The 20,294-nt window shown below is 57.1% G+C and overlaps 1 protein-coding gene across 1 annotated transcript; it reads left to right on the plus strand.

Annotated features, from left to right (window-relative positions):
• Positions 1–248: 248 nt before the first annotated feature.
• Positions 249–3,755, plus strand: EN2 (engrailed homeobox 2; the record flags this gene model as incomplete). The annotated part of the gene is made up of 2 exons (XM_080701296.1): positions 249–786; positions 3,439–3,755. The coding sequence occupies 2 exons, from the start codon at positions 249–251 to the stop codon at positions 3,753–3,755; spliced, it is 855 nt and encodes a 284-aa protein (XP_080557422.1).
• Positions 3,756–20,294: the final 16,539 nt, after the last annotated feature.

Raw genomic sequence — 20,294 nt, forward strand, 5'->3', positions numbered from 1 at the left:
GCGAGCGGCGGGGCGGCGCCCCCCATGCGGCGCGGGCGGCGGGGCGCGGCGGGGCGCGGCGGGGGCGCTCGCCCGCGGGCCTCCATGTGCGCGCCGAGCCCGCGGCGCCCGGCCGGGGCGCGCGGACGGGGCGGGCGGCCCGGGCGGCCGTGAGCCGCGGCCGATGCGCGCGGGGGCCCGGGGCCGGCGGAGAGCGGCGGGCGCGCCTGCCCTGACCCCGCGGCGGCGACTGCGAGCGGCCGAGCAGCATGGAGGACGGCGCGGCGGCGGCGGCGGCGGCGGCGGCGGCCGAGGGCCCGCGGCGGCGCGACCCCGGCCCCGGCGACTCGGAGCCCGGCGGCCGGCGCGCCCCGGGCCCGCCCGCGGCGCCCGCCGTCCCCGCGCCGCCGCCCCGCGTCACCAACTTCTTCATCGACAACATCCTGCGGCCCGAGTTCGGCCGGCGCAAGGGCGCGGACGCGGGCGGCGCGGACCCGCTGCGGGGCGCGGGCGACCCCCGGCCCGGCCCGCCGGGCGCCCCGGGCGCGGGAGGGCGGCCGCGCGACGCCCCCCCGGGCGACGGCGAGGGCGGCTCCAAGGCGCGCCCGCCGCACGGCGGCGCCACGCAGGCCGGCGAGCCCGGGGCCGCCCCGGACGGCGCGCTCTCGGCGCGGGGCGCGGGCGCCGGCGACCTGTCGGTGAGCTCGGACTCGGACAGCTCGCAGGCCGGCGCCACGCTGGGCGCGCAGCCCATGCTCTGGCCGGCCTGGGTCTACTGCACGCGCTACTCCGACCGGCCCTCTTCAGGTGAGCCCGCGGCGCCCCGCAGGGCAGGGGCGGAAGGGTCTGTCCCCCGCCTCCGGCCTCGCCTCGCCGGCCCTCGCCCCCCTCCCGCCGGATGGCAGTCTGCTGCGCGGGGACGGGGAGGGCCGGAGGTGGGCTCGGAAGGCCGTTCTCGGCAGCCGTTCTCGTCCCGCAGCGCACTCAGCCAGCCCGGCCCGGGACCCAGAGGCCGACGGCCGGGCGTCCCCGCTGCAGCCTCGGGAAGCGTCTCGCCGTCTCGGGTCCCTCCCGCCCGGCTGACCCGGGGAGGGGCGAGGACGCTCGCGCCGAGCCGGGGTGGGAGCGAGCGAGGCCCCTTCCTCCTCCTCTGCGGCGGCCTTATGTGCAGAACCGCCAGGAGAAGCGCGGTGCCCTAAGTGCGCCCAACTTGGAGAAGGGACGCAACTGCGGCTGCATTGAGATCCCCAAGTAGAAAGGACCTCCGTGAGGCTTCCTCTCGAGTGGGAGAAGAAGCAGCTTTGCGGGGTGTACAGAGCCCTGGATGCGTTTCTAGCCCCGACATCTGTGATTAAGGACAGCTCATCCGCGCTCTTGTAGCTGCTTTGTATGCGGGTGTGCAGCGGGAAGCGCCATTAGGAGTGGGCTGCGTTTGTCCCGAGCTGGCACTGAGCCCCCTCGGCTCCAGCCCTCAACTGTTTTCCAGATCGCAGTAGGAAGGAGTCGCCCGCTGCCTTCCCGCACCGTGTGTCTCCGTGTGTGTGTCTGCGTGTTCCTGATGAAATCCAAATTTCTTCAGCTGGACCTGAGTTTGCTCCATTGTTCTCGCCTCCTTCCTTTGTTAATATTTAATTAACGTAGAAGCTCACAATGTCGGTCGGCCAGGAGCCTAGGCGGCCGGCTTTGTGCGGCCGGCAAAGAAGTGACCGTCTCGGCCGGCAGCCGCAGAGCCGGCATCGCGGTCCGGCCCAGCCTGAGTAGCTGGCTTTCCTGGGCTTAACGCCCCCACCCTGCCCCAGGAACGGTTCTTCTTCCCAGCTGCTTAAGAATGAAGGGACAGGGGTTTTGCAGTGGTTTAATTCTGTTTTAGAGACTTGTTTGCCTTGTGAAAGATAATCAAGACAGAAAAGGAAACTAAAAATTATTTCAAGGAGATTTTTCTTGCCCTAAAATAATGTTTTTTGGAGGCTGGTTTGTGTATGCATGAAAAGGAACCTGGCTGAGAGGAGTCTGGGAGCCAGGAGAGTGCTTCTGGGGGGGTTGGGAGAGTGGAGGCCCGGAACCCACCCACGATCAGGAGAGCGAGGCCAGGTCTGCTCTGTGCGATTGCAGGGCCTGGGTTGGGTTGAGGCCCCGGTCTCAGAACTCCATTTCCTTGCCCTGGTGTCCCTCAAAACCGGCACACCACCCCATCAAAGCCAGGCCGGCCAGAGGCCTCCAGGAAACCGCCATGGCGACCTTGCACGGACTCCCATGGCGGGTGGGTATGAGCGGGTGCGTTTTTTACAACTAAAACCCAGCGCGTTTGAGCCGAAGCTTTGGCTGGCTCCTCTTGCCGCCGCCACGGCCCCTCCTTCCCGCTTTTCGTTTGCCTCCTAGGGAGCCTGCCCACTGAATTGGCAGTGAGGGGGTCCCGTGCCCACTCTGAGCCTCTGGTCCCCCCACTCCTCTTGGACTTGGCCAGGCTGCCCGTCCACCCTTCTGACCCGGGTAGTGCGGCCCTGGTTTCCCATGCAGCGGTGGCCAGTTTCCAGCACGGAAGGGAGCTAAAGCCCTGAAGAGTCCTAAATCTGGATTCATTCACCTCTAGCAGAAGGGGCCCAGGATAAAACTGTGGCCCCGTGCCCCCCGAAGTTTACTCGGGTGCCTCGCAGATGGAGAACCCACACTGAGGGTCCACTCCCTGCCGATGGCCCTGCTGACCTTTCCTGTCACCGTAACTTGAGTAGCCCACAGAGGAGCCTGCTTCAGCTCCTTCAGCTCCTTCCTCGGCTCCCACCTCTTTCCCTGGGCGGGCCTGGTCCTTGGCCCTTCTCACCGCTCAGCCTCCGAGCCCACACTCGGGCAGCTGGGGGAGTGCACAAGTCAAAAGTGTAGGCCTGTTCAAGGTCAGCCGGGAGGCTGTGAATGGCTCGGCTCCTTCCCCACGCTGGAAAGACCCTCTTCCTTCTGCCGGGAACGTGGAAGCAGGGCCCAGGCAGCGAGCAGGCTGGAGGGACTGGCTTGGCTGCAGGCCCGGGGAGCCCTCTTACCCTGAGCCTCCTGCCCAAGCACCCTGGCAGGGGTTCCCTGGGGGCAGGCTTTACCCACCCCTTCTCCTATCTTAACCCTTACCCTTCTCTCAGCACGGACTCCATTCTCGACTCCTGGACCGAAAGAAAGGGCTGGTGGGGGGAGGGCCAGAAAGTGCCAGCCTTCCGCTTCCTCTGGGAGCCGGAGTCCTCATCTGGAGCGCCCTAGGGTTCGGTGGCCTTTCCACTGGAGGGCTCTAGACCGGCCCTTTCGGCACCCACACCTCCCTCCTCTTTGGTGGAGGTGGGTGGGAGCTGGCCTGCCGCCCTGCTGCTGGCTCCAGTGGCCTCGGCTCGGTCTCTGCCCTCTGGGAGCGGCCCCTCCTGGCCTGGGGTGAAGACACGGCGGCTCCAGTGACCTCTGTCTCTGTTCTCCACACGCACACAGGTCCCAGGTCCCGCAAGCCAAAGAAGAAGAACCTTAACAAAGAGGACAAGAGGCCACGCACGGCCTTCACGGCGGAGCAGCTGCAGAGGCTCAAGGCGGAATTCCAGACCAACAGGTACCTGACGGAGCAGCGGCGCCAGAGCCTGGCGCAGGAGCTCAGCCTCAACGAGTCGCAGATCAAGATCTGGTTCCAGAACAAGCGGGCCAAGATCAAGAAGGCCACGGGCAACAAGAACACGCTGGCCGTGCACCTCATGGCCCAGGGCCTGTACAACCATTCCACTGCCGCCAAGGAGGGCAAGTCGGACAGCGAGTAGGCGGGCGGGCCAGGCTCGGGCCAGGAAGCATGCAATAACTCAGAATCCTAACAAAGGGCCAGTGTAGAAAGAGTATACCAGCATTAGTAGTGGAGATGTTGTGTATTAGCTACGGTTCTGCAATATTCTATGTGTATATAATTTACAGGTGGTGTAAAACCCAAAATGTCTGACTATAAAATATTTTTTAGTTTTTTGTGTTTATCAGATTATGCTAATTTTATGATTTTTTTTGCAAAGGGGGCTGTTTAGGGTTTCATCTTTTTTAATCCCCTAGGCTCCATTATGGGACATCGGACACTTTTTTATTATTATAATTATTATTATTTCAAAAGAAGAAAAAAATTAAAACAACTTGCTAAAGTCCAAAGATTTTTATTGCTGCATTTCACACAACTGTGAACCGAATAAATAGCTCCTATTTGGTCTATGAGTTCTGCCACTTTGTTTGTGTTGGCTTGGTGAGGAGGGCAGGAGCCCCAACCCCAGCAGGGCTGGGCAGAGACCCTCGGCTGTGCAGGCCTGTGGATTGCGGGGACCTGGCGGGCAGAAGAAACTCCCAGGGTCTTGGGAGTAGTCCCAGGGTCCCAGCCTGGGAAGTGGGCCCCACTCTGCACTCAGCCTCCCCCTCAGCTCTCCACAGCCTCCTGCGAAGCACTCTCCCGGCCCTGTCTGAGTGTCTGAGGCCGGCTCTGGCCCTCTCCTCCGTGGTCTTGGTCCTCACCTCTATGCATGTGTACCTCGGCCCCAGTTTGTTTCAGCCCCCAGTCCCTCATCCCTCCACTGGCTGCCAGCGCGGACTCTAGCCGCAGTGTCCCAGCACAGGGAGCCAGGCCTCCTCCCAGGCCCTGCCCACTCTGCAGAGACAGCCAGCCCAGGCTCAGAGACTGGCCGAGGTCTGTGCGGTCTGTGCCGAGAAGAGGGAGGCCGAGGGAGCTGGCACCCTTTCCTATCCTTTTTCTTTTTCTTTCCTCTTTTTTTCTTTATTGTTTTAATTTTTCGGAGTGCCCACTTTTACTATAGAGAACCTTCTTTGAGATGACTCTGTATTAGTGTGTACACATATTTGTGTATGCATGCACACACAGGCGTGTATGGGCCTCAGTGCTGGAGCCTGTGGCTACCTTGACTCTCAAGGGAACGCAGAGCCCTGCAGGACCTAGAGGAAAGAAGAAAGTATGTAAATAATCATTTCTTATCACTTTTTGTCTTGTTTTTTTTTAAGAAAATATACATTTTATTTTTTGAAGGCGTGGTACAGTGTAAATTAAATATATTCGATATATTCCCCACCAGGTACATATATATATATATAAACAAACACATTATCTATCTAACTTCACACTGTCTTCTGTTTAGTGTATGGGGAAAGGTGTCCAAATGTCCATCCAGGGCCAGGAGGGGCCGGCCCGGGGGTGCCCTTGGCGGAGCTGGGGGCCAGGCTGCCTCCCAGGGGTGCCCTTGGCGGAGCTGGGGGCCAGGCTGCCTCCCTGAGGGCTGAGGGTGGACTTCTCTCTTTGCCTTAAAACCTCTTAATTTCAAAATCTGCGATAACAGTTTCACTTTGTATATAATAGTATAAACCTTTTTGAAAAGGAAACTATAAAAAAGTTGTAATTTAAAATTCTGTGAATGACCATCTGCTGCTTAGGAAACGCAATGAAATGACATGCCTTTTTAGCAGGAAGCAAGTTTGGGTTTTTTAGTTTATAAACTGTGCATTTTACAGGTTCAGTATCAAATATTTATAATCTTATGAGAAATGAATGAATGTTTCTATTTACAACTGTGGTTATCAGAATTGTGAACATTCCCACCCCGCATTTTTTGTGTGTTTAAATTCTGAAAGTTGCATTAAATAAAAAGAAACCGCTCTTTATTATAAAGCACTGGGGCTCCACGGTGGAGTGGTGAGTTTTTCTACGCGTGTTTCTGAGTCCAGGGGCTCCGCCTGGCCACCTCCGTAAGGCTCAGGGTTCCAGCCCTGGCTTGTTCGGAGCAGGTGGGGATTGTTTCTTTTCTTTTAATGACATTTTGAATATCTCCCACATGAGCACGGAACAACCAAAATAATTTATCCACACTTAATCACTAGGAAGAAGTGTTGGAAAATATGCTTTGATTCCATTGACTGAAATGTTCTGCATTCTGCCAAGTTCAGCAGGTCTCCTGCCTTCTCGCTCGCTACTCACTGGCTCCCAGGCGCTGGACTGGAGCTCTGGCTGGTGGCTGGCAGAAGAACGCATACTCCATGTGAGACAGATTCATTCTCTCTCTCTCTCTCTTTCTTATATTTTCCCCCCTTCCCAAAGGGAAAGCCCTCTTAAGCAGGCTTGGCTTGGGAAGGGCCTGGCTTTGGCAGGGCTGACCCTCCCTGGGAAGCCTGACACATCTGGATCAGCGGGCCTGCTTTCATCACCAACAGCTTTACTTCCTTCCAAACTTTCTTGGCTTGAGAAAAAGAATAAAAAGTTTTTCTCCTCCCAGTGAGAGACTCAGAGACCACACAGGACCCCTGTTGCCAGTGGTGACCTTTTAGTTTTTTCCATAGGCCACTGGGCTTTCCAGGCAGAAGTGGAGCAGCCCCTGAAACCTCAGGGGTACCTGAGGGGAAAACGGGCCCACTGCCACAGCTGCGGAGGTCTCTGCCCCAGCCCAGTGCCCATCAGGGTCATGCCCAGGAGCCGGGGTCGTGCAGGCCGCCTCCCAGCACCCATCTGCAGCCTCTGAGGGTTCCTGCGTTAATACCAAAAATACCTGAATGACTTCTATTAATTCTGTTGGCCTCCTCGTTTTAATAAAATGTAACAGCTACATCGAGCAATCTTCTAAAAAAAGAAAAATTTTAAAAATCGTAACACTGCTGAGTGGTGATGTCCAGCTTTGAGGGGTAATGAGTCCCCAGTCCCCAGCGGCATTTAAGCAGACACCAGACTCACAGTGACGCGGGTGATTTTTTTTTTTTTTGGTCTCTGACGGGGACTGAACTGGATGAGCCCTCACATCTTAAAAACACTTGGAGAGATCTGATTGCTCCTGTATCTATTACATTTTTTATTGTTGTTGTTCAACACGTGTAACCTACGCCCCTAATTCGTGGAGAGCCCCGTTGTGCCAGTCACCCCGGCAGCCCTGGGGGGGGGGTGGAAACCAGCTTCCGGTCTGCAGGGGCGGGGCCGCTGAGTGCCCCGGATCTGGGCCGAATTCGGACACTGAACAGCAGTGGAGCTTGGCCACTGGGCCCGGGCCAGGTGGCTGCCCCGCAGGACGCAGGTTTCCCTGTGCAGAAGAGAGAAGCGCGTTTGTAAAGTCCTTGCCCCTTGGAGCTGACCGTCTGCTGGCCTCCCCGCCCGGCTGTGTCCCTGCCGAGCCCAGGGAGCTGGGTTCACAGGCCTCCACCAGCAGGCAGAGTCTGGGCCGGAGCCCTGCAGGCCGCCTAGGAAGACCCAGGCCTGTCTGAGCAGTGCCAGCTCCTTGGCGCTCAGAGGCCCTCTCCTCCCCCAGGCCCAGCTCTGTCAAGGGCGGTTGGACGACTAGGGTCACTCCTAGGCTGGAGTCAGGACCTGAGAGTCAACTCCACAGTTCGATGGTCGCCCAGGGTGGACCCGCCTCACCTCCCACTCAGGAGCCGTGCAGTGACTCCAGCTTGATCGTCCCAAGGACTCCTCCTGCACTTTTATTTTTCTGAGTGAAAGGCGCAAATCCATGAGGGCTTCTAGACAGCGCATCACACAGGCGTGCCAGGCAGACTGCAGCGCACCCCGCAAATACCCAGCCCGTCTCGGCCACGGGGAGGCCGCCTAGCTTCTGCCTCCCGCTGGCTTCACGGCAGACCTCCTTGCCTCGGCTTGCCTCGCAGCTCTCCCAGCGCCCCGGGAGACTCCCGGCTCGGCCGAAGACTGCAGCCTGCCCGGCAGAGTCACCACGCTGGGGGTTCACAGTGACTGGCCACAAGGGGCCATGAAGCAATTGCGAAGGCAGGATCCCGAACGCCCGAGCTCCCACCCTGCACCCCGCTCCATGTCGCCATTCCCTCGCCCTCCACACTCCTGAGCCGGCCTGCCGTCCTGCCCCCTCCTGGGCGACCCCGTGGGGTGCTGGAAGGACAAACAGTCACCGAGATCTGTCTCCTGGGCTGCCTTTCACCCGCTCGGCCTGGAACGCGTCCTGGAGAGGCCGCTCCCCTCAGCCTCCCTGGAGACCCCAGTAAGAGGAGCCGGGGGCCCAGCGCCCACCGCTTTCCCTGGTGGGGAGGCTGGATGGGGGGCAGCCTGGCCCAGCCGGGAGCCCTCGGCAGGCCCAAGGAAGGGTAAGGATCACTGGTCACCAGGACCGTCTGGAAGAAATCTGGCCCATCTGCCGAGACGGGACCCTCGGCGGTGGCGGCCGAGCCACCGAGCTGCCTTCCAGGAGCACGTTCGGTTCTCGCCTCCCGCCAAGCCCTTTGTCTAGAAGGGGGCTGTGAGGCTCGGCCGGCGGCGCGCAGGGCCCTCCTCCTCGCCCCAACCTCTACCCCTCCCCTAGCTTTCCTTTCTTCCTTTCTCTTTTCTCTCCTCTTTGGATGGGTAATCACAGGCTCCAGCTGCCAAGCGCGGGGCGGAATCGGCCGGGTTTCTGCGCGCGCTGCCCCGCCCAGCCGCAGACAGGCCGCTTGGCTCTGGCTGGGCCAGGACTTCTCCGGCCAGCTTTCAGCCTCACTCCTTTGCGCTGCTGCAGCCAAGGTCTCCCGTTAGGCCAGAACTTTGTCTCCGGGAGTTCTTGTAGCGGGAAGCTGTAGTTTCCTGCTCTCGACTACAAAAAAGAGTGCATTCTAGAAGCTGTGTACATTCGGGCAACAAGGGGACGGGTGGTCACTGGCTCTTTGCAGAAATCTGTCCCGCCAAGGCTCATACTATCACTACATTTCCTCCAGTGTTTTTCACTATGGTAAAATGCACGTAACAAAATTTAGCATCTTAGCCAATCCAGGTGTAGAGTGTGAGTCTACCCCGTGCCAACGAGCAACCACCACCACCTCCGTTATGCTCCATCTTGCAAAGCCGGAGCCTGCCCTCCCACATTTGTCTGATTTTGACTACTCCCAAGTTCCCCTCTAGCACTTCGCCGGGCTGCGAGGAAAGTTCCGCAGTAAAGCATTCCCAACACAATGCAGAGACCAACCTGTGGAGCCCCGCCAGCTTCCCCAAACATCAAGATAAAAGCTGGGAGGCAGCACCCACGTGAACGGCGGCTGTGCTGGCTTCCCGCGCCCGTTCTCAGGGAGCGCCTGGAGTCTGCAACGGAAGCAGTAGGCTGAGCCTGTTTCCAGACACCCCGAGGCTTGCTGTCCAGCACACTGGCATACAGGCACTCTGGGCTCTGCGTGTGTGTGTGTGTGTGTGTGTGTGTGTGTGTGTGTGTGTGCGCGTGCAGACACTCCTGTAGCATTCCTTAGCGCCAAAAGAAGGCACGGTTCGGTGGCCAGCGCGGACTCTGACAACTCACAGCCCTGTGTTCAAGTCGCAGCACAGCGGCTCACTATTCCCTGGGAGCACAGCCATTCTTCTCAGAAACAGAAAGAACATCTACCTAATGGGTTTCCTGCGAGGGCTTTTTGTGAGGTAATGAACACCAAGGGCTGGTTCTGAATAGGGGTCTTCAGGGTCCTCCGTGCCGGCCTGCGGCTTGCTCCGCCGCCATGCCCCCACGGCACAGGTGCAGAGCGCGGGGCATCTCCGCCCCTCTGGCTCCTGCCAGCCAGCATCGCTGCAGCCCTTGGAAGGAATGTAGAGGGATGGGGGAGAGGAACAGTGACAGGAGGCGAGGAGGAATACAAAACAGTCTGCCAAGAGAAGTGCAGGGCCTTCTAGCACTTTCCAGGAATCTCCACCACCACCTACACACACTTCTGAAACTATTGGTGTGCTTTGCCATTGCCATGTGCAAAAGTCTGCGCTTCATTTCAGAGTTTTTGGGGTGCTGGGGGTTGGATCCAGGGCCTTTCCAGCGATAAGCACAGCTCTAACCGCTGAGCAACACCCCCAGTTCCAGTTCAGGATCCCCTCTCCATGTTTTTCTTGATCTCAGAAAAGCCCAATAACTGCACACACCTCATTTTCCCTTCCAAAGACGTGCCCACCTTGAGCTGAGGGGGTACGGCGCAAGCACGGGGAGGTGGACTTCCCCTCTCCAGACCCGTGCCGGGTGCGGAGGGCTGGAATCACAGGCAGCCCTGGGGGAGGCGCAGCCCTCGCTGCCCCACCTTGTGGCTCTTCCTCCCCAAACGAGTGGGCGTCCTCGTGGCCTGATGAGCTATTTGTCTAAATAGGAAGGGTCTAAGTAACCCTTTTAAATTAATTGCTGTTCCTATAGCTAAAAGCATAACAGGCTTTGATTACATGCTAACTAGAATGAAACATAATCCTGAGTTAATTATGTGGAGATAATTTTATAATTATATCATCCAATTTAAGAAGCAATGTGTTGTTAACCTCCGATTTTACCAGGAGTGAGGATTCACAGCACCAGCGGTCACAAACCTGCACCTTCCGAGAGACCTCTCGTCTCTGTCTCTTCTTTTTTTGTCGCAGAGCTACCTGCGTGTGCTCCTCCTCCCCAGAAAGTGGAAAATGCTGGAAAACCTCAGACAAAGGGGGCTGTCTGAGGAGCGGTTTCCCAGGGCTGACCTGCTCTCAAATGCTAAAGAAGTCCATCTGCATTTCTATTCTGTCACGCTTGTACGGGAAGTAACGCCCAGCAGTCGGGCTCGGGAGCGGGAAGAATGCTGGCGGAAGACTTTCCCTGGGCTGTGAATGGAGTCTGAGGCCTGGAGCTAGGGTGATGGTCAAAGCCCCGTCACCCCTGCCGGTGGCTGGCTTCCGGTCCCCAAGCCGTGTGCCCTGGGAGCGTGGCCTCCACAGCTGCTGGGCCAGGCCCCTCGCCACCCCGACCCAGCCCCTAGGCCGCGCTGGCAGAGGAACTAGGGGCCAGGTGAGGCAGACACTGGCTTGTCCAGCCAAGGAGTTTTGAGGGATTTGTGGTGGGCTGGAGGGCCGGTCAGGTCTGGATGGGGAGTAAGGTCTTGTGAGTCTTCTAACCTGGCCGTTGTTTTAGCCGGGGGGGGGGGGGGGGGCGGGGGCAGGGGGCCCCACCAGGTCTATGGAGAGACCCGAGCGCCCAGTGGATTTGAAGGCCCAAGGAAACAAAAACAGCCAGCCACCGCAGGCACAGGCCCAGGGCGGCTGTACGGCGCTCCGGGGCCTGCATGCCTGGCGCAGGCAGGCGCCCGGGCACCCGCATCTGCACGCAGGTAAGGACGTCTGTGGGGAAAGCACGTGTTGGGCTCCTTGGTTTCCCTCCACAAAGATTTGTGGTCCCTCCGGGACCCGCCCCGCCCTGTCCGGTCCCTTCCCCCAACAGGGGTGTTTCATTGGCACTTTTTAAAAATGCTTCCTAGCCAAACTTGAATATGCAATGAGGCGCTAGAGCTTTGTGGCGGAAATATAATTAAACTGGTGAAAGATGTAAAAGATGAAGAATAGGGATGACATCAGGCTGATTTCACACTTGGCAGTCGGATTGCCGGGCCCAAGCCGGCTCCGGCCACGCAAGGCAGATCAAAGTGCTCTGCCCCCGCTAAAAGGCGAAGGGAGACTTAAGTATGCTAATCCCCAGGACAAATATATTTTAATCTTGTTAGAATACAAGTTAATGCTGCTGCGCAGTGGCTGAACTTGGTCAGACAGTAGAGACCCATTTTTATTTTAGCTATGAATGAGATAGACCTTTTGGTTTATTCATCAGTAATAAAAGTACATTTACAACAGGACCCCTCTTTGGGCTGTGCCACTCCCACCTGAGGCTTCCTGGCTGGGGCGGGGCCCAGAGGCTCCGGGTGGGACCCGCCTGCCACCAGCCTCTCTCCCCCCCGCCTTCTGCAGAGGGTCCTTCTGGCCGAGAAAGGAGCTCGGCTCATTCGGCAAAGGAGAAACGGGGAAACTCAGAAATTAATTAAAAGATTCTCCAAAGCAATCTGTCTCCCTTTAGGCCCGAGGTTTGACAAGCAGACCAATTCCTTTCCACTGGCCCTCTCTTCAATTTTTACGATGTCAATTTTCATTACTATTAATTATTTGCTGAGTTCTAACTGTACATTCGGCGTTGCCCTGATTAGCAAGAAGCGCTCTGGTTCTCACCTCTGTAAGTTTCGACTCCTGATAGATGCCAACGTGCAAGCTTGTGCACGTGGCGTGTGTAAAATATTAAGGCACACCAAGAAGAAAATCAACTGTCTGTAAGCATGCTGCCAGAACAAAACTGTGGGGTAGAAGGGTAGAATACTGTACAGAGTCACAGGCATGCCTGAGCAGCTGAGCATGTGAGGGAGTGTGTGTGTGTGCGCGCGAGCGTGCGTGTGTGTGTGTGTGTGTGTGTGTGAGAGAGAGAGAGAGAGAGAGAGAGAGAGAGAGAGAGAGAGAGAGCAAGCGCACGCTCAGTGGCGAGGTCACACAAGGTTAAAACTGCCCTGCAGAACCTGCCTGCTGGATATTGCTGATGGCAGCCATCTAAAACGTAATTCCTGTCTCTCTGCTCCAGGGTGTTAGAATTCCACCTGCCTCGGGCAGAAAACCTGACTCCCACTAAAGTGCGCATGGCTCGCTCTGTTCCTGGGCCCGGCGGGGCTGGCTGCACCAGGCTGGTGCAGGAGGTCCCCCAGGCAAGGTGCTGACCGCAGCAGGGGCAGGGAACCCCAACACACACACACACACACACACACACACACACACACACACACACACACTGCCCTGGTTTCCAGGACTCGGGGAAGTCTGCCATCCCTGGATTCTCTCTGTGGATAGGTGTGTGCGTACAGGATGGTTGCCATGAGCACGCACTGGGGAGCGGAGGCTCCCAAGGTGCTGGTCCCGAGACTGAAGCCAGGAGCAGAGGGAGCCACAGCCAGACTCTGGGGAGATGTGCCCCTGGACTTGCTCCTCCTCGGCCTCACTGGCCTCCCCATCCTGCAAGGACAGGCTCCTGGGTCCTGCGTTTCTTGCTCCCCAAATCAGGATCATGATGTCTCTCCGTCGTAATAGTGATAATCCTGAGCCTTCGTTGAGTTTCTACTGTGCACCAGAGTATCTGGGTGCACAGGTGGGCCCATCACAAGGTGGGCAGCGTGGGGCTGACGCCACAGCCAGGGGTTCCTGTGTCTCGGGGCTGGACGGCCCGGGTCCAGGGGCAGGCTGGCTGCTCTGCCTCCTCCACCCTCCTGTGTGGCTGGAGTCCTGTGTGCTTCTTGGCTAGGAGGCCCGTCATTCCAGGCTCTGCCTCTCTGGCCCCTTGGCCTCCTCCCCTGTGTCCGGGGCATGATGGTGCATGCTTGTAATCTCAGTACTTGGGAGGCAGAGGCAGGAGGATCGCAGGTTCAAGGACAGCCTTAGCAAGTAGTGAGACTCTCATCAACGTAGTGAGGCTCTGTTTCAAAATAAAAATTAAAAATAGGGCTGAGGAGTGTAACCAGAGGTAGAATGTCCCTGGGCTCAGTACCCAGAACCTGCCACCCCACCCCCCAAAGTCCTCCTCCTGGGAACACTCAGGGCCCTGCAGTTCCCCGGGACCTCTTCTCACTCTCTTTCTCTTTGTAGCATCCATATTTCCAAGCAAAGTCCTACTCAGAGGTCCCCAGGGACCTGAATTCAGGGTGCGCTGTTCAGCCCCAGCAGAGCCTGAGCATCGCAGGTAGCTGGTCCTGAAATGGCCTCACAAGGCAGCTAGTACATTGTTATCACACTTCTCAAGGGCAGGGCGCCCAGGCTCAGGAAGGAGGCCGCGCTAACTGCGAGCTTGCAGCAGTCCAGTGGGCTCTTGGCCACCACCTGGCTCTCCCTCAACACCCTGGGCTCCTTCTGGAGACCCGATTTGACCCGGGCACAGCTGGTCTGCACCCACACATCCCACAGGTGACCGGGACAGGTGCCCTCCTGAGGGGAGGCGGCGAGCAGTAAGGGCCGCTGAGGCAGCGCTGAACGCAGACCAACAGGGCCAGCACAGGGCCTTCAAGCTGAGTCTGGGAACGGGCAGGATGGCGCAATACAGGTCCCTGGGATGTACAATAGAAGAACCAGCCAGAAAGGAGACAGAGGAAGGAGGCGTAGAACACATCTATAATATAAGAACCGGGTGCTAAAGTTGTCCATGCCTTTGCTCCCCAGACAAGTCATCTTTCCCAAGTTCCTGGGAAATCTGTATATTTTGCATATTTGTATATGTTTTGTTTTGTTTTTGCCATACTGGGGCACTCTACCTCTTAGCTACACCTCCAGCCCAGCCCTATTTTATACTCTTTTTTTTTTCTTTTTGTGGTGCTTGGGATGGAACCCAGGGGGCATTCTACCTCTGAACTATACCCCCAGCTCTATTTTTTTCTTTATTTTCTTTTATTTTATTTTATTATTTTATTTTATTTTTTGTGGTACTGGGGATGGAACCCAGGGACTTTTTACCTCTAAGCTACACTCCAAGACCTATTTTATATCTTATTTAGAAACAGGGTTTCACTAAGTTGCCAAGAGCCTCACTAAGTAGCAGAGGCTGGCTTCGAACCTGTGAGATCCTCCTGTCTCAGCCTCCCAAGTGCTGGGATTACAAGCGTGCGTCATCGTGCCCAGCTTTATTCTTTATTATGAAACAGGGTCTCACTGAGTTGCAAAAGACCAAGGTAAGTAGCTGAGGTTGTCTGTGAACCACGATCCTCCTGTCTCAGCCTCCTGAATGCTGGAATTACAAGCATGTGCCACCATGCCCAGCTGAAATCTATATATTTTAGCAACAACAATAAACAGTAACCACCCTGTGCACAGTTAACAAGATCTACGCTATCCTGAGAAACCTGTACTTAGGAGATTTTCCAGCTTATGTATTGGTCAGATAACTGAGACCACATCTGCCTGAGGACCCTAAATGACCAGGCTACTAGAAACCGCCTTGCAGTCACAAGACTGCGGTTACCCTCGAGCACTCTCCCACGCCCACCCTTCTCCAAGTTTCCTTTATTTATTTATTTATTCATTTTTATTTTATGTATTATTTTTGCAGTTTGGGGGATGGAACCCGGGGCATTCTATCTCTGAGCTATATCCTCAGCCCAACTTTTTATTCTTTATTCTGAAGCAAGGCCTCATTAAGTTGCAGAGAGCCTCACTAAGTAGCTGAGGCTGGCTGCAAACCCGGATCCTCCTGTCTCAGCCTCCCAAGTACTGGGATTCCAAGCGTGCGCCACCTCGCCTGGCTTTCCAAGTTTCCTCTAGAATAAGAGCCATGCACCCCACAGGCACCTCTCACATTTTCCCTTGAATGTATATTTCTTTCTTTCCCAAATCAATCTCTGTCTATGTCTCAGGCATGTACTGAAATTCTTTTGCAACACATAAGCCAAGGCCGGATGCATCCTGGGGAGTCAACCCTTCTCCCATGACTTCTTGAGCTGGGGACGGCTGAACACGGACTTAGGCACCAAACCAAACACCACCTCGCTGCTGGTGCTCGGGTAAGAACCCTGGGGAGAGCTGACTGGGAGCCCCAGCTGCAGGCAGGTGGTGGCAGTTGCAGGGCCTCCCTGGCCAGGTGTTCTCTGCTTCTCCAGGCCGGAGTGACCAGGCGGCCATCCACTGGCTGCACCCGAGTGGGTAGGGCCTCGTGTGACCACCACCCACAATAATCTTTTTTTTTTTTTTTTTTGCGGTACTGGGGATGGAACCCAGGGGCACTCTACTTCTGAGCAACACCCTAACCCCAATTTTTTATTCTTTATTTTGAAACAGGGTCTCACTGAATTGCAAAGGGCCTAAGTAGTAGCTGAGGCTGTCTGCGCACCGCGATCCTCCTGTCTCGGCCTCCCGAATGCTGAGATTGCAAGCGTGCACCCCCACCCCCACTCACAATAATCTCGAGTGGGGCACAGCACCTGCTGTGGTTGACGCCTCCCTATCCTATGGTGCCCGGGGAGGTACGTCCCGTGACCGCCACAGTGAGCAGGGGCATGCCCCGCCTCCCCAAGCCAGAGCAGGACGCGGTGGGCCTGGCTTTCACCCTCCAGGAGCAGAGCAGTGCTAACAGGGCGGCAGGCGGCAGCACCCCAATGCACCGCACATCCCCCCCTCCCTGGTCCTTAGGGTGGAGCCCCTCCCCACAGCTCATGCCTCCAATGGCCCAGGGGAAAAGTGACCTGCTGGGACCAGCTAGCCCAAGGCTCCTAGCAGCCGTGCGGGTTCTGTCTCTCTGCCTCTGCAGTCTGGACACCTCAGCTAGGCAGGGACGTAGAACCATGAGGCCACGTCTTCTGGATCCAGAGAGAATGCCTCTGGTTCTCTGGGCAGACCAGTGAGTGGCTGATTTGTTAGGGCAGCAGAGGCCAGCTCCCCAGCCCCAGCCCACACGTCATCCTAGCAGCAGCCCCGTCTGGAGAGGAGGCAGCTGGCCGCTGCCCTGCCCTTCAGGACTGCGGTCCTCCCTCCTGTTCCCCGCCCTTGCTGCTTCTCTCCAGGTGCCTGGACCCCGGCAGGGGTGGGAATTCCACTTCCTAAGTGGCAGGGCACATGGCCGCTGTCACAACGGCTTTCCTCACGATGGTCTGCTTCAGGGTGGAGAAGGGAGGTGACGGGCGAGCCCAGGACTGTGTGTCGTCTTCCTGGCGCGTTTACGTCGGCTCCTCTGCGCCGAGCCGGCTGCATCTGCGTGAGCCACGCTCCCTCTGGCACGCGGAGCCCGACGTCACGATGTTGGGCGTGAGCACTTATCATCTCAGAACCACGGAACTTCGGGGCCCATGTGGCTCGCCGCCTCCCTGTGCCCCCTGCCAGTGGGGGCGGCTGACCCGGGCACCTTCGTCTGAATCAGGTGAATCCACAGCTTCGTCTCCGTTGACTTAATAGAAGACCCTGTGTCTGAACCATCGTGACTCCCTGCACTTGCCCGCCACCGAAGACCCAGCCAAGAGGCTTTGTTTTGTGTTCCTTGTTTTTCAGAGAGCATTCTTTGGGCAGCATCTGGAGTTCGTTCCCTGTTGTTTTCTAGCATAAAGCTAAAAGGTTGGTGGAGCAAAGGCCGCCACGCACCGTGGAGCGGTCCCTTGGCTGCAAGGCAGCCTGCGCAGGAGGCTGCTTAGCCCCAGGTGTGCCTGCTGTTGTCAAGCTCTGTGTCCCGGCCTGCATCTACCTTGAGGAAGGAGCCGGTTTTTCTAAATTACACTCAAGTACCACCCTCTCCCCAAGATCAGTACCTGAAACAGGGTGCACAGAGGGGGAGCCCCCTCTAATCTGCACAAAGACGCTGGGGTTGGTGCTGATGGAGGAGGCTGGGGAGGCAGAGGAGGGCGGCAGAGGGCAGCCACACATCTCTAGGACTCCAGGGCCAGTGCCTGGCCTTCCCTGAAGACAGAACCAAGTCAAACGAATACAAAATAAAGCTGGGCGTGGTGGCGCACGCTTGTAATCCCAGCATTTGGGAGGCCGAGACAGGAGGATCGCGGTTCGTGGCCAGCCTCAGCTACTTAATGAGGCCCTCTACAACCCAGAGCTGCTCTTCCCTGAGCAGCCTCTGTTCGCCGCCAGTCACTGGAGTGCCAAGGTGAAGCCGAGACACCTGGGAGCCGCCATGGATGGAGGTGGTCATAGGCCTGAGCCCATGTCGAGGGGGTGCGGGCCGACTTCATCACAAAAGGTCGGTTGGGGGAATAGGGTGAGTATTTGCTATATACTATATTCCCCGGGGCTGGGCGTGTGGCTCCGTGGTAGAACACAGATTCCATCCCCAGCACACACAGAATAAGAAAAACAATATGCACACCCTTTCCATAAACCTCTGCACAGCCTCTCTGTACATATCAGTGTGTTGAGGGACAGTTGTTTGTGGTTGTGGCTTTTGTGTCGGTTTTTTTTTTTTTTTTTTTTTTTTGCGGGCCTGGGGATGGAACCCAGGGGCATTCTACTTCCGAGCAACACCCCCAGTCCTATTTTTTATACTTTATTTTGAAACAGGGTCTCATTAAGTTGCAAAGGGTCTCATTAAGTAGCTGAGGCTGTCCGTGAACCACGATCCTCCTGTCTCAGCCTCCCAAATGCTGGGATTACAAGTGTGTGCCACCACACCTGGCTAAATTTTATTTATTTTTAGCAGTGCATGGTGGCACATGCCTATAATCTCAGTACTTGGGAGACTGAGACAGGAGGATCAAAGTTTCGAGGATAGCCTTAGCAATTTAGTGAGGCTCTCAGCAACCTAGTGAGACCCTGTTTCTTTTCTTTTTTCTTTTTTCTTTACTTTTTTTTTTTTTTTTTTGGTGGTACTGGGGATGGAACCCAGGGGCCTTCTACCTCTGGGCTACACTCCCAGACCTATTTTATATTTTATTTGGAAACAGGGTCTCTTAAGTCAGCTGAGGCTGGCTTTGAACCTGCGCGATCCTCCTGTCTCAGCCTCCCAAGCGCAGGGATTACAAGCGTGCACCACCACGCCCAGCTAAGAGAGACCCTGTTTCTAAATGAGAAATAAAATTGGGCTGGGTGTATAGCTTGGAGGTAGCCTGCTTCTGGGTTTTATCCCCAGTTCCCTGCTCTAAGCAAACAAAAATAATAATAATAAATAAAAATAAAACACCAAAAAACAAAGCAAAAAATCCAAGCTTCTACATGTCCTGAGTCGTGTCTGTGGTCTACAGGGCCCGGTGGGTCTGATGACTTTGGGGGAGGATGTGACCCTCCCTTGCAGCAGCCACTCCTATCAGGTGGTACCCAGCACCTTGCCACGCGGGAGGCACCCAGTGTCTCCCGAGACAGGCTCCCAGACCGCCTCTAGTGGCTTGCTCTTCAGTACCTCGCCTTGACGTGTCCTTAGAGCCTGAGCTGCCCTCTGGGCAAGAACAGAGGCCCACGGGGAGCCACTAAGGCAGACTAGGCTGGCGGCACATTGTCCAGAATCGAGGCGGAGGTCTGGGGGCCCCAGTAGTGCAGCAGGGGTGGGCCAGGGGGAGATGGCGGTTCAGGACCCTGAGGCGGTGGGAGCCAGCTCCCGTGGGCGGCTACACACATCCCAGGGCATGCGGCATTGTGCATGCCAGGGCGTGTGTAGGACATCTTGTACATGTATGTCCGTGAGGGGCACGTGGGACCAGGCTCTGTTCCTGTGTCTGTCACCATGCTAACGGTTTCAAGTGTCTGCAGTCACTTGTCCTAAAGAGAAGGCCCACCCCTCATTTTCCCGCGGTGCTGGGCCGCCTACCCGGGCTGCAGTCTCTGAGGTCAGTCTCCTGTGCTGTTGGGGTTGGTGTCCCCGTCCCAGGGTCCCCTGTTTTTCTCCTTTACAAACTCCCATTGTCTCTCTTGACCTGGCTGGTTCCCGCTGCTGGAAGGAGGGCCTCTTAAACATCCACAACACAGGGCCGCCACTCTTCTCATGACCTGTGCCCAAGGACCAGGTGCAGACACACAGTGGCCCAAGTGAGACTTTCTTTGTGGGGGTGGGTACGGGGTTGAACCCAGGGTCATCACCTCTGAGCGACACCCCCAGCCAGTACTCTCCTCTTTTTTTTTTTTTTTTTTTTGAAACAGGGTCTTGATGAGTTGCTGAAGGTCTTGCTAAACTGCAGAGGCTGGCCTTGAATCTAAAGCCTCCTAAGTACTGGAATTCTAGGTGTGCACCAGGGGCAAAGCTCTGGGCTGCGTCTGAGGCGTGGCTGCAGGGCGCTGCTGTGGGGGGGCTCTTCACTTGCTGCCCTTGGGCAGACCGTCTGTGAGGTGAATTTGCAGCTGTCTGTAAGGATGCTCGCAGTCACCAGTAACAGGAGAGACCAACTCAGACCGGCTTAACAACAACGGGAACAGTGGCCCCCACACCCCAAGTCCCACAGCGAGGTGGGCTGCAGGTAAGGCCTGGCCCGGGCTCCGTGGCGTCTCCAGGCCTGGTCTCTTTGGGTCTTTAGCCTTTGTCTGGAGGCTGCCTCCCTGCAGGGGTACACATTGGTGCTGGCAAAGGTGGGCCACAAGCTTCCTGGTCCACTCCAGTGGAAAAGGCTGCCCCCAGCTCCATGGGCTCCCAGTGGACATTTCTCCACCTCTCATTGGCTCACAGGGGTCACATGCTTCTCCTGAGCCAATGATGTGGGTGGTGTGTGGACTGACCCCCCCCCCCATGGGAGCACCCTGAGCCTGAGGCAGGGCCTCCCTTACCGACCTTAGCCCTGGGCCACCTGTGACCCCTCCACAGAGGCCGCAGCTTCACCCCAGAAGGAGCGGAGCCCCTGCACACCTGCTTTGGGGCTCAGATATAACAAAGACCCGTGGAGTTGTGAAATCGGCCCCTGGGGTCAGGGCCAGGACTTCCTTTAGCTTTGGGAAGCCCGGATGTCCTCGACTGTCCCCTGAGGCTACCTCCCAGGCCACCCAGAGTCCCCCTGCCTGGCCTGGCGCTCCCTGCAGGCCGGTTCACTTGCTGGGGAAGCCCCTCCCCGTGGCGCTCACTCGCCCTCTTGAACCCGCAGAGTCAGGGTGGACTGGAAGCGTTTGT

Source organism: Muscardinus avellanarius (genome assembly GCF_963383645.1).
Source record: "Muscardinus avellanarius genome assembly, chromosome: 9".
Taxonomy (NCBI): domain Eukaryota; kingdom Metazoa; phylum Chordata; class Mammalia; order Rodentia; family Gliridae; genus Muscardinus; species Muscardinus avellanarius.